Source organism: Batrachochytrium dendrobatidis (genome assembly GCF_000203795.2).
Source record: "Batrachochytrium dendrobatidis JAM81 unplaced genomic scaffold BATDEscaffold_10, whole genome shotgun sequence".
NCBI classification, from domain to species: domain Eukaryota; kingdom Fungi; phylum Chytridiomycota; class Chytridiomycetes; order Rhizophydiales; genus Batrachochytrium; species Batrachochytrium dendrobatidis.
Genome location: NW_006281108.1, coordinates 235,061 through 247,022, shown reverse-complemented (window position 1 = coordinate 247,022; position 11,962 = coordinate 235,061). Strand labels below are relative to the sequence as shown.

At 41.4% G+C, this 11,962-nt stretch overlaps 4 protein-coding genes across 4 annotated transcripts; 2 read left to right on the top strand and 2 right to left on the bottom strand.

Annotated features, from left to right (window-relative positions):
• Positions 1 to 656: 656 nt before the first annotated feature.
• BATDEDRAFT_20298 (ATP-dependent RNA helicase MTR4) lies at positions 657 to 4,526 on the top strand. The gene is made up of 5 exons (XM_006680588.1): positions 657 to 1,217; positions 1,345 to 1,599; positions 1,682 to 1,886; positions 1,976 to 4,360; positions 4,423 to 4,526. The coding sequence occupies exons 1-5, from the start codon at positions 768 to 770 to the stop codon at positions 4,473 to 4,475; spliced, it is 3,348 nt and encodes a 1,115-aa protein (XP_006680651.1). The 5' UTR covers positions 657 to 767; the 3' UTR covers positions 4,476 to 4,526.
• A 400-nt stretch (positions 4,527 to 4,926) lies between these two features.
• On the top strand, positions 4,927 to 7,082 carry BATDEDRAFT_90388 (uncharacterized protein). Its single transcript, XM_006680857.1, has 4 exons — positions 4,927 to 5,167; positions 5,388 to 5,514; positions 5,747 to 5,998; positions 6,071 to 7,082. The coding sequence occupies exons 1-4, from the start codon at positions 4,933 to 4,935 to the stop codon at positions 6,933 to 6,935; spliced, it is 1,479 nt and encodes a 492-aa protein (XP_006680920.1). The 5' UTR covers positions 4,927 to 4,932; the 3' UTR covers positions 6,936 to 7,082.
• A 130-nt stretch (positions 7,083 to 7,212) lies between these two features.
• BATDEDRAFT_90387 (uncharacterized protein) lies at positions 7,213 to 8,620 on the bottom strand (the record flags this gene model as incomplete). The annotated part of the gene is made up of 6 exons (XM_006680786.1): positions 8,539 to 8,620; positions 8,262 to 8,468; positions 8,050 to 8,200; positions 7,726 to 7,907; positions 7,501 to 7,658; positions 7,213 to 7,390 (listed from the first exon to the last, which is right to left on the bottom strand). The coding sequence occupies exons 2-6, from the start codon at positions 8,403 to 8,405 to the stop codon at positions 7,213 to 7,215; spliced, it is 813 nt and encodes a 270-aa protein (XP_006680849.1). The 5' UTR covers positions 8,406 to 8,468; positions 8,539 to 8,620.
• A 1,209-nt stretch (positions 8,621 to 9,829) lies between these two features.
• Positions 9,830 to 10,567, bottom strand: BATDEDRAFT_13102 (uncharacterized protein; the record flags this gene model as incomplete). The annotated part of the gene is made up of 1 exon (XM_006680570.1): positions 9,830 to 10,567. A coding segment is annotated over one exon (738 nt), but the record flags the coding sequence as incomplete, so codon positions are not given.
• Positions 10,568 to 11,962: the final 1,395 nt, after the last annotated feature.

Here is an 11,962-nt window from a genome sequence, read left to right as displayed (position 1 = left end):
ATCTCCTTAGTGTTTCGGGTATGCTGGGTGATGATTTCAAAGAGTCCGATGGTTCTGATCGACTCTGCGAGGTGTTTGAATACAACTTTAACAAAGATGACAGTGCTGGCATAAATGCTGTAATCATCTTAGATCGCTTTGATACATGCTTCCTATACACTTGAAAAATCAATTGGTATGGATTCCACCAGACTCTCTATGATTGAATAAAGTTAATCGGCTTCATCAGTTTTGTTTCAAAACTACAATATTTCTCACCTTGATCAACAAGACTAGTCCACCCAGTGTAGATCCAGAAACTATTAAACACAGTATGAATGTCTTCAACAATCCCATTTTAGAAGTCACAACAGGTGCTGGAGACTGAAGTAGAGGCTTTGAAGTGTTGGGTTTCAACAGTAAAGTATCTCTTTCTAACAGCTGTTTCTTTCTATTACTGTGCTGAGTAGCTGCTAATTTAGTCTCACTTGCAACTGGTTGATATGTAGCAGATTCCATGACAGCTGAACTCTGTGTGTTGCAGTTGAAGACAAATGTCAAACCCTGTTCACGTGGTGTTAAAGTCAATCTATACTCACGTGATTCACTTATTTCACTTTCCATCGAAACGCTCAAATTTTCATTTTTTTATAAATTCAAACCTTGAAGTTTGCAAGGTTTTATCTCGCTGCATCTAATAAACTGTGCACAGTCATACACACTGATTTTTTAAAGAAACCAGTTTTGGTTTATTAGCCAATTCTAACCTAAAGATCCAAACCACTTCAATGTCCAACAAACTTGAAGTTCAAGATTTGTTTGGTGCCTTTTCTGACTCGGATGAAGATGTTCTAATTTCTGCTCCTGCTCCAATCCAATCTAAAAGACTTGAACCTGCTTCTACTCTACCGTCAAATCCTGTTAATAATGACCCTTCCATCACAAAGCGACAACGTCTGGATTTGCCTCTCGATCAGATATCAACCCATGATAGTACTGGACTGCAGGATACTGCCATGGAGGTTGAAAATGCCGATGAGCAGCCTTCCGTGGTGATTGTTGATGATTTTGGTCAGAATGTAGATCTGGAATACGCTCATGCTGATGGCTTGATTCCAAGTACAGAGTCTGCTACAACTGATGCAAATGGTGTTCCTGTTTCATCTGATAAAACCACTGGAGTCGATGCAAATGGTAGTGCTGTTTCTACAAAAGAGCAGTTGGTCATTAGCCATCAGGTATGTTAAACTATGCATTGACACCCCATACCGCCTAGATCGCGAGTTGGATTACCACTTGAAAAAATAGGCTTTGGATCTTATCCGAGCATTATTACAAAAACTAATTTAGCATTCAATTTAATAGGTTCGTCACCAAGTCGCTGTTCCAACCGGATACGATTATACTCCACTTTCACATGATAAACCACCAGCTAATCCAGCACGCACATATCCATTCAAACTCGATCCTTTCCAAGCAACCTCTATTACCAGTATCGAACGTGGCGAATCAGTTCTAGTCAGTGCTCATACTAGTGCTGGAAAAACTGTTGTGGCAGAATATGCCATTGCAAAAAGTCTTCTTCAAAAACAGCGTGTGATTTACACCAGTCCCATCAAGGTAAGATTCTGATTGGATTGTATACTATTGCAACACTAGCCTAACAGTTTTATTTGTATGATTTAAAATGAATACCAATTAGGCATTGTCAAACCAAAAATACCGAGAGTTGCTTCAAGAATTTGGAGATGTTGGCTTGATGACGGGTGATGTCACAATTAACCCTGGTGCAAGTTGTTTGGTCATGACTACAGAAATTCTTAGATCGATGTTGTATCGTGGTAGCGAGGTCATGCGCGAAGTTGCATGGGTTATTTTTGATGAAATTCATTACATGCGTGATAAAGGTAAATATGCCATGCATCCTTCATGTATACGCATTAGCAAGTATTAACTCTAGCCTGTTGATGCGTTGCTTTGCATTCAAACTATTTAGCTCGAGGTGTTGTTTGGGAAGAAACGCTTATTATGCTACCTGACAAGGTTAGATTTGTGTTTCTGTCGGCTACCATCCCCAATGCAATGCAGTTTGCCGAATGGATTTGCAAAATTCATAAGCAGCCTTGCCATGTTGTATACACAGATTACCGTCCCACTCCCTTGCAACACTATCTTTTCCCCTCTGGTGGCGAAGGAATCTACCTTGCAGTAGATGAAAAGTCTGTGTTTAGACAAGCCAATTTCCAAAAAGCAATCAGCGCATTGGGTGATGATGCCACTGACCCAACTACTGGTGCAAGTATCAAGAAATCCACTGGAAGTTCCCGAAAAAGAGACGGCAGCACCAAAGGTCCTAGTGATCTGTTCAAGATTCTGCGCATGATCATGGTTAAAAACTATCATCCAGTGATTGTTTTTTCTTTTTCAAAACGAGAGTGTGAAGCCAATGCGCTTCAACTGTCTAAATTGGATTTCAACGACGATGATGAAAAACAGCTGGTCAAGTCAGTATTTGAAAATGCAATCACTTCTCTTAGCGAAGATGACCGTGGACTACCGCAAATTGAGCATATTCTTCCACTTTTAAAACGCGGAATTGGAATCCATCACTCTGGTCTTTTACCCATCTTGAAAGAGGTGATTGAGATTTTATTCCAGGAAGGGTTGCTCAAGGTTTTGTTTGCCACTGAAACCTTTTCTATTGGTCTCAACATGCCTGCAAAAACGGTTGTCTTTACTGCAGTACGCAAATTTGATGGCAAAGAAACACGCTGGCTCAGTGGAGGTGAATACATTCAAATGTCTGGCCGTGCTGGCCGTCGAGGTCTTGATGATCGTGGTGTTGTCATTCTCATGATTGATGAAAAGATGGAGCCCAATGTTGCTAAAGATATGCTCAAGGGTGTCTCTGACCCACTCAACTCTGCATTCCATCTTACCTATACGATGATTCTAAACTTATTGCGTATTGAGGGCGTGAGTCCAGAATATATGCTTCAAGGAAGCTTTTTTCAATTCCAAAACTCTGTTCGTGTGCCTCAACTCATCAAGGATATGGATATTTTTGAAAAGCGTCGAGATGGCATCTTGGTTGAGGACGAGCAGCTTGTTGGAGAATATTACCAAATACGATCGCAGCTGGAGCTGTATAGACGGGATATGCGGGATGTTCTCAATCAACCAGCATATAGCGTTCCTTTTCTTCAGCCTGGTCGTCTAGTCAGGATTGCACGTGAATCTACGACAGAAAATCCCAATGGCGATTTTGGATGGGGAATCATTGTTAATTTTGTGAAGCCTCAGCAACCGAAAGCCAAAATGGGAGGCAATATTAAGACTCTGACTGAAGAGCCTCAGTATATTGTTGACGTTTTACTCAACTGTGCTCCGGCTGAGAATGATGATTCCAGTGCAAGCAGCCTACTATCTACCAGTGTTCAGCCATGCCCAAAAGATATCAAACGTGGCAGTGCATTAATTGTTCCGTGTCTTTTGAATGCGTTTGATGGCATCTCATCTGTGCGCATCAATATGCCCAAAGATATGCGACTGCTGGCTTCGCGCAGACAATGTTTGGCTACAATCAAAGAAGTCGAATCAAGATTCAAGGACAAGGTGCCAATACTTGATCCTATAAAGGACATGAGAATTGAAGACGCTTTATTTCAAAAACTAGTGAGCAAAATTCATGTTCTTGAGCCTCGTTTATACGAACATGCATTACACAATGATCCACGGCTACCCGAGTTGTATTCCAGTTATGAATCTAAAATGATTCTTGTAGCGAAAATCAAGGATATTCGACGACAAATCACACAGGCTGAATCTGTACTTCAAATGGACGAACTCAAAGCTCGTCGACGTGTTCTCCGCCGACTCGGATATACCAATGCGCAAGATATTATTGAAATTAAAGGCCGTGTTGCTTGTGAGATCTCTGCTGGTGATGAGCTTGTCTTGACTGAGCTGCTCTTCAATGGTGTTTTTACAGATCTTACAGTTGATCAAACGGTATCGCTTCTCAGTTGTTTTACTTTTGGCGAACGTAGTGGTGGTGAAGATCCTACAGTATCATTTCCTGACACACTTAAACAACCCTTGCGCATTCTTCGAGAAACAGCGAGAAAGATTGCGCAAGTCAGTCAGGAAAGCAAAATGACGATTGACGAAAAAGAGTATGTGGAGAGCTTCCGGCCCGATCTAATGCAAATTGTGATGAGCTGGTGCCAGGGAGCCCGGTTTGCTGATATTTGCCGAATGACGGATATTTTCGAAGGAAGTATTATTAGAAGTATGAGGCGGTTGGAAGAGTTGTTGAGGCAAATGGTTGCAGCTTCAAAGAGTATTGGAAACTCTGATTTAGAAACCAAATTCACTGAAGGTATTATGACAGTTTTGAATGTATTTAATATTCTTTGGCTAATCCAGTTGCTTTTATTATAGGAATTGCAAAAATCAAGAGAGATATTGTATTTGCAGCCAGTCTGTACTTGTGAACAAGTTATATTTTAGGAATGAACAGGTTCATTTTAGTCATATTCACGTAGAATGCCTGTGTATATTTCGCAGTTTTATTTTGTTTTGGAGTAGGAAATGACTAAATATGTGATGTACTTGTTGGAGATTAACATTCTCAATTCTTCAAAACAACGCCCATCATGTAATGCTTACATAATGAAATGATCATGTTGGGACTATCCTAAATATCAGATATGTTCTAGTTCAAGAAACCAAAGATTGCAATCGTTGGTTTCCATACCAAGTCATACTATTTGATTTATAGATTCGACAAATGCCAAGGATATGGAATTACCAGACTTGATTCTTATGTAGAGATTCACTTGACGTGAATAAGACTGCACTATGACATAATGATTACGCTTCGCCAATTGCTTTTATTGCAGCAACTCGATATTTGGCATTTCACTTGTAACTTCAAACATTGACATTAAGATGATTTCTTTCTGGTCGCTCAGACACACTATTGCCATAGCATGTATTGCTGCATTGCAACTGTCTGATCCTTTTGTCTTGGCTCAAGAGGGAGCTGGAGTTTCTGGCCCAACCACAGTCACTACAGGTTACTCTTGTGACCCCGCCAAATGCAAACTGCCTGCTTGCTATTGTCCTTCCACTAAACCTCCAGGTGGTCTGGATCCTAAAAACATTCCCCAACTGATTACTCTAAGTAAGTGTTGTTGCGGTCAGATTGAAACCTGGCAGAGTGCAGGCCGAAGAAATGAGTCTTCTTTGGTATTTGTTTGTTCATTAATGAATGCACCAATGCGGAGTGTTTGCATTGGTACGTTTACCCTTAACTGACTGTTTTTAATGCTATGTCGATAATGCAATTTTATTTTGATCCACGCACGGCTCCATGGCTTTGCCGCTTGAATCCAACCGTTTAGCTTTTGATGATTCTATCAATGAAGTTATTTTGCCACAAATTCTTAATTATACCTCGGATTATACCAATCCAAACGGATGTCCTCTTGCTGCTACATTCTTTATTTCAACTCAGTATACTGATTTCTGGTACGTTGCTTTTGAAACATTCCTGCATTATCTTTGCGTTCTGGTGTTTTTTTGAATAGAAATATATCCCAGAATGGTCATTTCAACGGGTTAATGAGTACAACTTTGAAAACTGCTGATTCATTGAATCGGCATCTACTCCATCGTGTCCATCTATTGCGCCTCTAATGCGTTTGTTGGTGATAAGCAAGTGGTTCTATTGCTGATCAACCATGAATCAATGTTTATATAGGCATGTCAACCGTATGTATAGCTCTGGCCATGAGATTGCTACTCACACCATCAATCATGTTGGCGATCCTCCTCTTGGTGAAATGTCTGGAGCTGTCCAAGCTGTCAGTGCCTTTGGCGGTGTTCCGCTCTCCAAATTGGTTGGATTCCGCACTCCGTTTCTTTTGTACAGTCGTAATACCTATGCAAATCTGATTACTGCTGGCACTTTCAAGTATGATTCGTCGATGCCAATGAACTATGGCGCTATTCCGTAAGCTTATGTATTGGATCACATCGCATTTATGTACTGGAATCCTGTTGTCTAACCACTGTGTTGGTTTAGAGCTTGGCCTTACACACTTGACAATGGACCATACACTCAGTGTAGTGGTGGTACTTGTGTTGCTCCATTCAACTTTCCAGGTCTGTGGGAGATTCCCATGTATATGCTACTTAATGCTGACGGAACGGAGAATGCTGCCATGGATCCTGATCCTCTCCCAAAAGCTACTCCTGGCCCAATGCCTGCCTCGGATATCTTTGATCTGCTTAAAACCAACTTCAATAACAGATATACCTCGACTCGCCTTCCATTGGGCATCTATCTTCATGCTGCCGTTGCTGTGACTCAACCCAACTATATTACCGGTGTGCGTATGTTCATGGACTGGATTCGATCGAGTGGTCATAATGATGTATACTGGGTTTCTAACCAGCAGCTGCTTGCATGGATGCAAAATCCCACTGATATTGCTGGCTCAGTTACTAATCCTGCTCTAGACTGTTTAATGCCTGCTGTCAATCCCTCAAATGCAGAAGTCTGTGATGGTATTGATAACAATGGCAATGGCCAGATCGATGAAGGGTTAACAGAAAGCTGTTATTATCCAGCATTGCAAGCCAGTTTTACTTCTTGTTTTGGTTGTCCTACTACCATTCCTAATGTGACCAATCCAGTTCCTTTTACTGGTCCACGTACCCGTAAATCTATCCCCAGCGCTGGATGTCCCAATGGCGGAACATGGAACCCTATATCCGGTACTTGTGTCAACCTTGCTCGCCAAGCTAAAGTCATTCCCAAAAATAGCACTGGTTCTGGTTCCAGTGCCAAGGGTGCCGGAAATAGCGCCGATTCACCATCTCAATGGCGTGTGGTATCTTTGATAGTGACTCTCGCTACACTATTCTTTGTTGGCATGGCCGTCTAACAAAATTTTGATATTATCCCTACATCTGGTTTTAACTCTTGTTCCTCCATATTTTTCATTTCCTACTGAACTTTTGATTCACATTACTCAATAGGCCTCCTGTTAATCTAACCGAGTCGTATAATAAATATGGATTGTTTTGCTGTGAATTTTAATGTGATTAGCTAGCATGACTTTTGCATATCATACTGGCATTGCTCCACTATGACGAGTTTTACTCATTCAGACATAGGCTCCTATTTTCTAGTCTCGTATGTAATCCCTGAGCAGCTTTATTTTATCCCAAACGGGTAGATTTTCCAATCGCCGATTCTTTACTTTGTGCATCCAAAGTAATTTGATTTAGATCCACGATAAACTGTCCGATTTTATCTAGCTGGGATAGCGTGTCGGATGTCGAGTTCAGCCGGTTATCCAAGTGTAATTTTACCACATTAAACAGATTGTTTGTGGCCCTGACATTACACAATTTTAAAAAAGTAAAATACCATGAGACAAAGAAGTTAGTACCTCCAAGTAGATTGACAATACAAAACCATCTCAAGTCATGGTCAATCACTCGTACATTTTTACTTGACCCAAAAGAAGCGATTTTTGTGTTGCATTTTTCAGTGTCTGATCGAGTTCCAGTTGCCATTTGGAGCCTTTTGATTGAGCCTCCTCAAGCTTTGTTTGTAAACGAGCTATCTCATTGTTTCTGTTTAATATAACATTGTTTTTTCCCTGTTGCAGCATATATTCACAATTTTAGCAGCCATTACTTTGGTAGCTAGTCGAGATTCAAAGTTACCTCTGAAAATGCTAAAAAGTCCTGTCGATCTTTTTCAGTCTTTTCTTGTGCTGCACGAGCTCTATCTATAAGCTCGGTATTTGTTGCAGAGAGTGTATCAAATCTCGAAATGATATCTTTGATTTCGGCAAACTCGTCGCCGTTTTCAAGTACACCCTCAAGGTATCTTTGAAACCACAGATCTAAAAAAATGATGTTCAAGCCAAATTTAGTCTACCTATTCATCTCGGCACGTACTATGCATTTGAATCGTTTTAAATATGCTGAACTGCTATCAAATAGCCCATAGATAGAGTTTAATGGGTTTAAATGGCATGACTTTACTTGATTCTACTGCGTTTCCCTGTCGGTTTTTTTTATCCCCCAAACCTGTGATACTGACTTTAAGCATATCGATTTCAGATTCTTTTTGCTCACGGACTTTTCGCTCATCCATGGATTTCTTCAACGCACGCATTCTTTTTGCATCATTTTCCTATTCACAAGTATAATCTATTAGAGTAAAAAATCAAGATCCAAACCATATCATTCCATACCTTTAAAAATTTGTCGAATTTTAACAACGAGTCTTTTAATTGAGTCTCTTTACGTGCCAACTCTTCCCTACGTTGAGTAAGCGACTCCATCTTCATGGCAAACTCTTCTTTTTGCTTCAACAATCCCGTCTCGACTTCCAACATTTCTCGACGACGTTCAAGAAGTTTTGTTGCTGGAGTGAGGTCATGGTCTTCTTGTTCTGGAACCTTGCTTCGATAGGTATTGATGCAGTGGGGTTAGTGTGATGTGTTGGGTGGGATAAGGCTATACACTTACATGAAGAGTTTTCGCTCGACATTGACTCGGAAATATTCTTCCATGTTGGCCATTGCTGATGCCATGTTGGGTTGACTGTGCTAGAAACTGGTGTCGTGGTGTGTAGGGTCAAGAATATTCAAATGATTAGAGCTTATTTTTTTCGTGTCTAGATTTGTATCTTGTTTGAACCACGAGGTTTCAATCAGCTTTCCTCGTTGGCATGTCTTTCACCTTGTTTTGATACACATCGAATAGGATGACATGGAGTGATCATCATTAAAACAATGGTTGATTTGCTGAAACGTGCAATCTTTGTTTTAAAAACTAGAACGTATCTGGGGTTTTAGGATAAAAGAACTGTTCAATGTCATGGTCGTGAGAGTCTCGGTCACATTAGTATCATTTGGTTGGGTGTCAAACTTGATCCCAAGCTTGAAAAGAATCATAAAAGCTAAAAGTAATAACTGTGTTTATTTTTAAAAGTGGAAACGTCAATCTTTACTATAATATAATGTGTAAATATCCGTGCTTGGCTAAAGATGCTTATATCTCGATATTAAATTCCATCCAAATCATTCATTTGCTGATGGAGCATATCGAGTTGCAAGGCATCTTCTGAAGTAATAGACTCGTCAACACTGTGTGACGTTGCACATTGATTTTGATTGACCGCATCACTTAAATTGGCAGAATCTTTAGTCATATCATGATGTATAATTTCGCTAGCAACACGAGATGGAGGCTGAGATGACGAAGCAGATATTGCCGTTAAAGAATCTGGATTTGGAGCAATAACCAATGGTGGTAATGTGGATTGAATTTCGCGTGGTTCCCAATAAACCTGCATCATATCCTCCAATTCAGACATTTGACGCAGTTCATCTGCTACAATTTGATCTTGAGCCACGGGTGCCAGGTGGGCAGCCGATGATTTGCTTGCGTTTACAGATGCTTTTACAGCAGTCGATGGTTTTCGTGGACCAAACCATCCAGTAGAAGACGAAGAAGTCGGCGTAGTCGCCATTGCCGCTTCTGCTTTCTTACGAGCAGCCAAAATCGCTGCTGCAATCGCTGCATCCTCTTTTTCTTTGCGTTTCCGCTCAATTTCAATCTGTCTCTCCTTGGTCCGTTGCAAAGCCTCGTCCAAGCGCTTTTGGTTTCGCTCCTCCCGTTCTCGTTCTCGTTGTTCCTTTGCTTCAAGTCGTTCTTGCTCAATCTCGAGCCGTTCTTCCTCTTCCTCGGTATCCTGGTCTTGAAATTTTTCGGCATTGATAGAAAATCCACAGGACTTGAGAATTATGGGGAGTTGAGATCGATAGTCCAAATGGCCCTTGACAGTATCACTAAGATCCATATTCTCAATACCAGGAACATCGTTTACAGGACGAAGTCCAGCAACTTCAGACCAAGCTGCAAGAGATGCGCGGTACAAAACACCCAATAGCATGTCGTTTTGAGTGTATCCATTGACAACCTTTCCTGCGACAATGGATGAGATTTTTTCCCATGCTTTGCGAGACCCAATAACTGGAGTACCAAACATGTAAACATCTTCAATAATACCATGTGCACCATGGGCAGCAAGTTCCAACAAGCAAAAGTAAATCACTCGAGCTCCAAGTGAAAATCCAACAAGAGTAACAGGCCTGTTGCCTTGAACCTGTCCCATCAAAGTATCTGCAAGCACGCGGCCTGCCTTTTCTGCCTTGGTCAGTGCATTCCCCCATGGATTATCGACAAGATATGTGAGCTTAATCATCCAGAGTGGGCCAGTGAGACCAGCCATAAGCACAGGCAAAAGTGTGGCTTGAATTCCTTGTTGTAAAATAAAACTAGTGACTTCTGACAGCAGAATACGAAGTGCAGATCCGAGTTCCTGGAGTGCTTTGGTTTCCCAAATAAGCGTGTACTGATCACCATTGTGACCCGGTTCAAGAGTAGAGAATGGAAAAGTGTGATCATCGGCTCCATTTGAAATCCATCCAGCAACCGTGATCAGCACGTTGGTTTGTCTAGACTTGTTCCCTTTTTGATTTACAATGCCCATCTGTGCAGGTTCATCATTTCCGGTGTTTACATCCTGATCGCCAGTACTAATTTCGTCCACATTTAAAGCACGCTTTGTCTGGGTATCCTCACCAACATGAGAGTCGGCGACAGACGAAATTTCCCAAAGAACATCCGCTTTGGGGTTATTGGCTAAACGGGCATCTCCGAATGAAAAACTTCCAGGCCGTGTGGAGATTGATGGGAGTTTAGATGAAGACATCAAAGGTGATTCCTTTGAGCTTGAAGTAACACTTGCTCCATCTTTGGCGGCCGCGTCTGATTCTTGCGGTTGCTTTTCTCCTGGTTTGACTCGAGATTCATGCCCTCGACGTTTTCGCCTATCTGCTTTTCGCTGCTCACGGTTTTTATTAATAATATTGAGAGCATCTTCCAATCCAAGAAATTCAAACTCTTCAATACCACGGGTTCGCCTCATCATTTTAACACCTGACATGCCTCCTCCAGAGAGAACACCTCCAGCAGTAATAATGGCCAAACCACCAGTACTAGCCATAAATGTAGAAAGGCCTGTCGCACCCGTGATACCAAAAGTTGTCAAAGCCGCGCCAATTCCAGCGCCGATAAAAGGTGCTGCAAGACCAGCAGTAACACCAATGACCGCACCTCCAGCTATACCAGATCATATCAGCCAAACGTCAATAGTTGGACTTTATCAATACAAGCATTGCAAATCTTACCAAGAGTGGCAATGCCAGCAAGCAGCCATCGGTTCCTGCCATCGACCTTATTGCGCTGATCAACCACTTCCTCATCTGGCTTGACTACTTCGTGATCCTCATAAATCCGCAGTTGATCAGCAATCACATTTTCTAACTTGGCTAGATCCAACATTGGGATTTCCATATCATGAGCAATCTTTCGTAGAATGCATCTAGCACGTGCATCGTATCGTCCATCAGCAATACTCAATATAAAGAGATGAGACAAAATGGTATAGCGCACGTCTGATGGCGAGTTATCGTTGGATGAAACGCTTTGGGATTTATTTGAAACAGCAACGGATGATTTGGAAAGTGATGGTTGTAACCCACTATCCAGTGCATGTTGCTCAGCCTGCTGCTCCTCCTGCTGCTGTTTTTCAAGTTCTGCAAGTGCCTTTTTAGCATCATTTAGCAATCCAGTAGAAAGGTCTGAAGGAAGTAAACCATGCTCGGCCAGATTCTTTATCATCATGCGTTCTAATAAATTGATAACAATAGTCAAATCATGTTTGCATGAGTTTGAAATAGCAAACACAACCATGGCTATTCAATAGCCACAACTTTGATGGCGGGATGATTACAGATCAACTAGAATACATGTACTTTTGGGCTGTAGAATTGCAAATACACAAAAATATTACCTTCGGGAAGCAAATCTAGATATACGTATA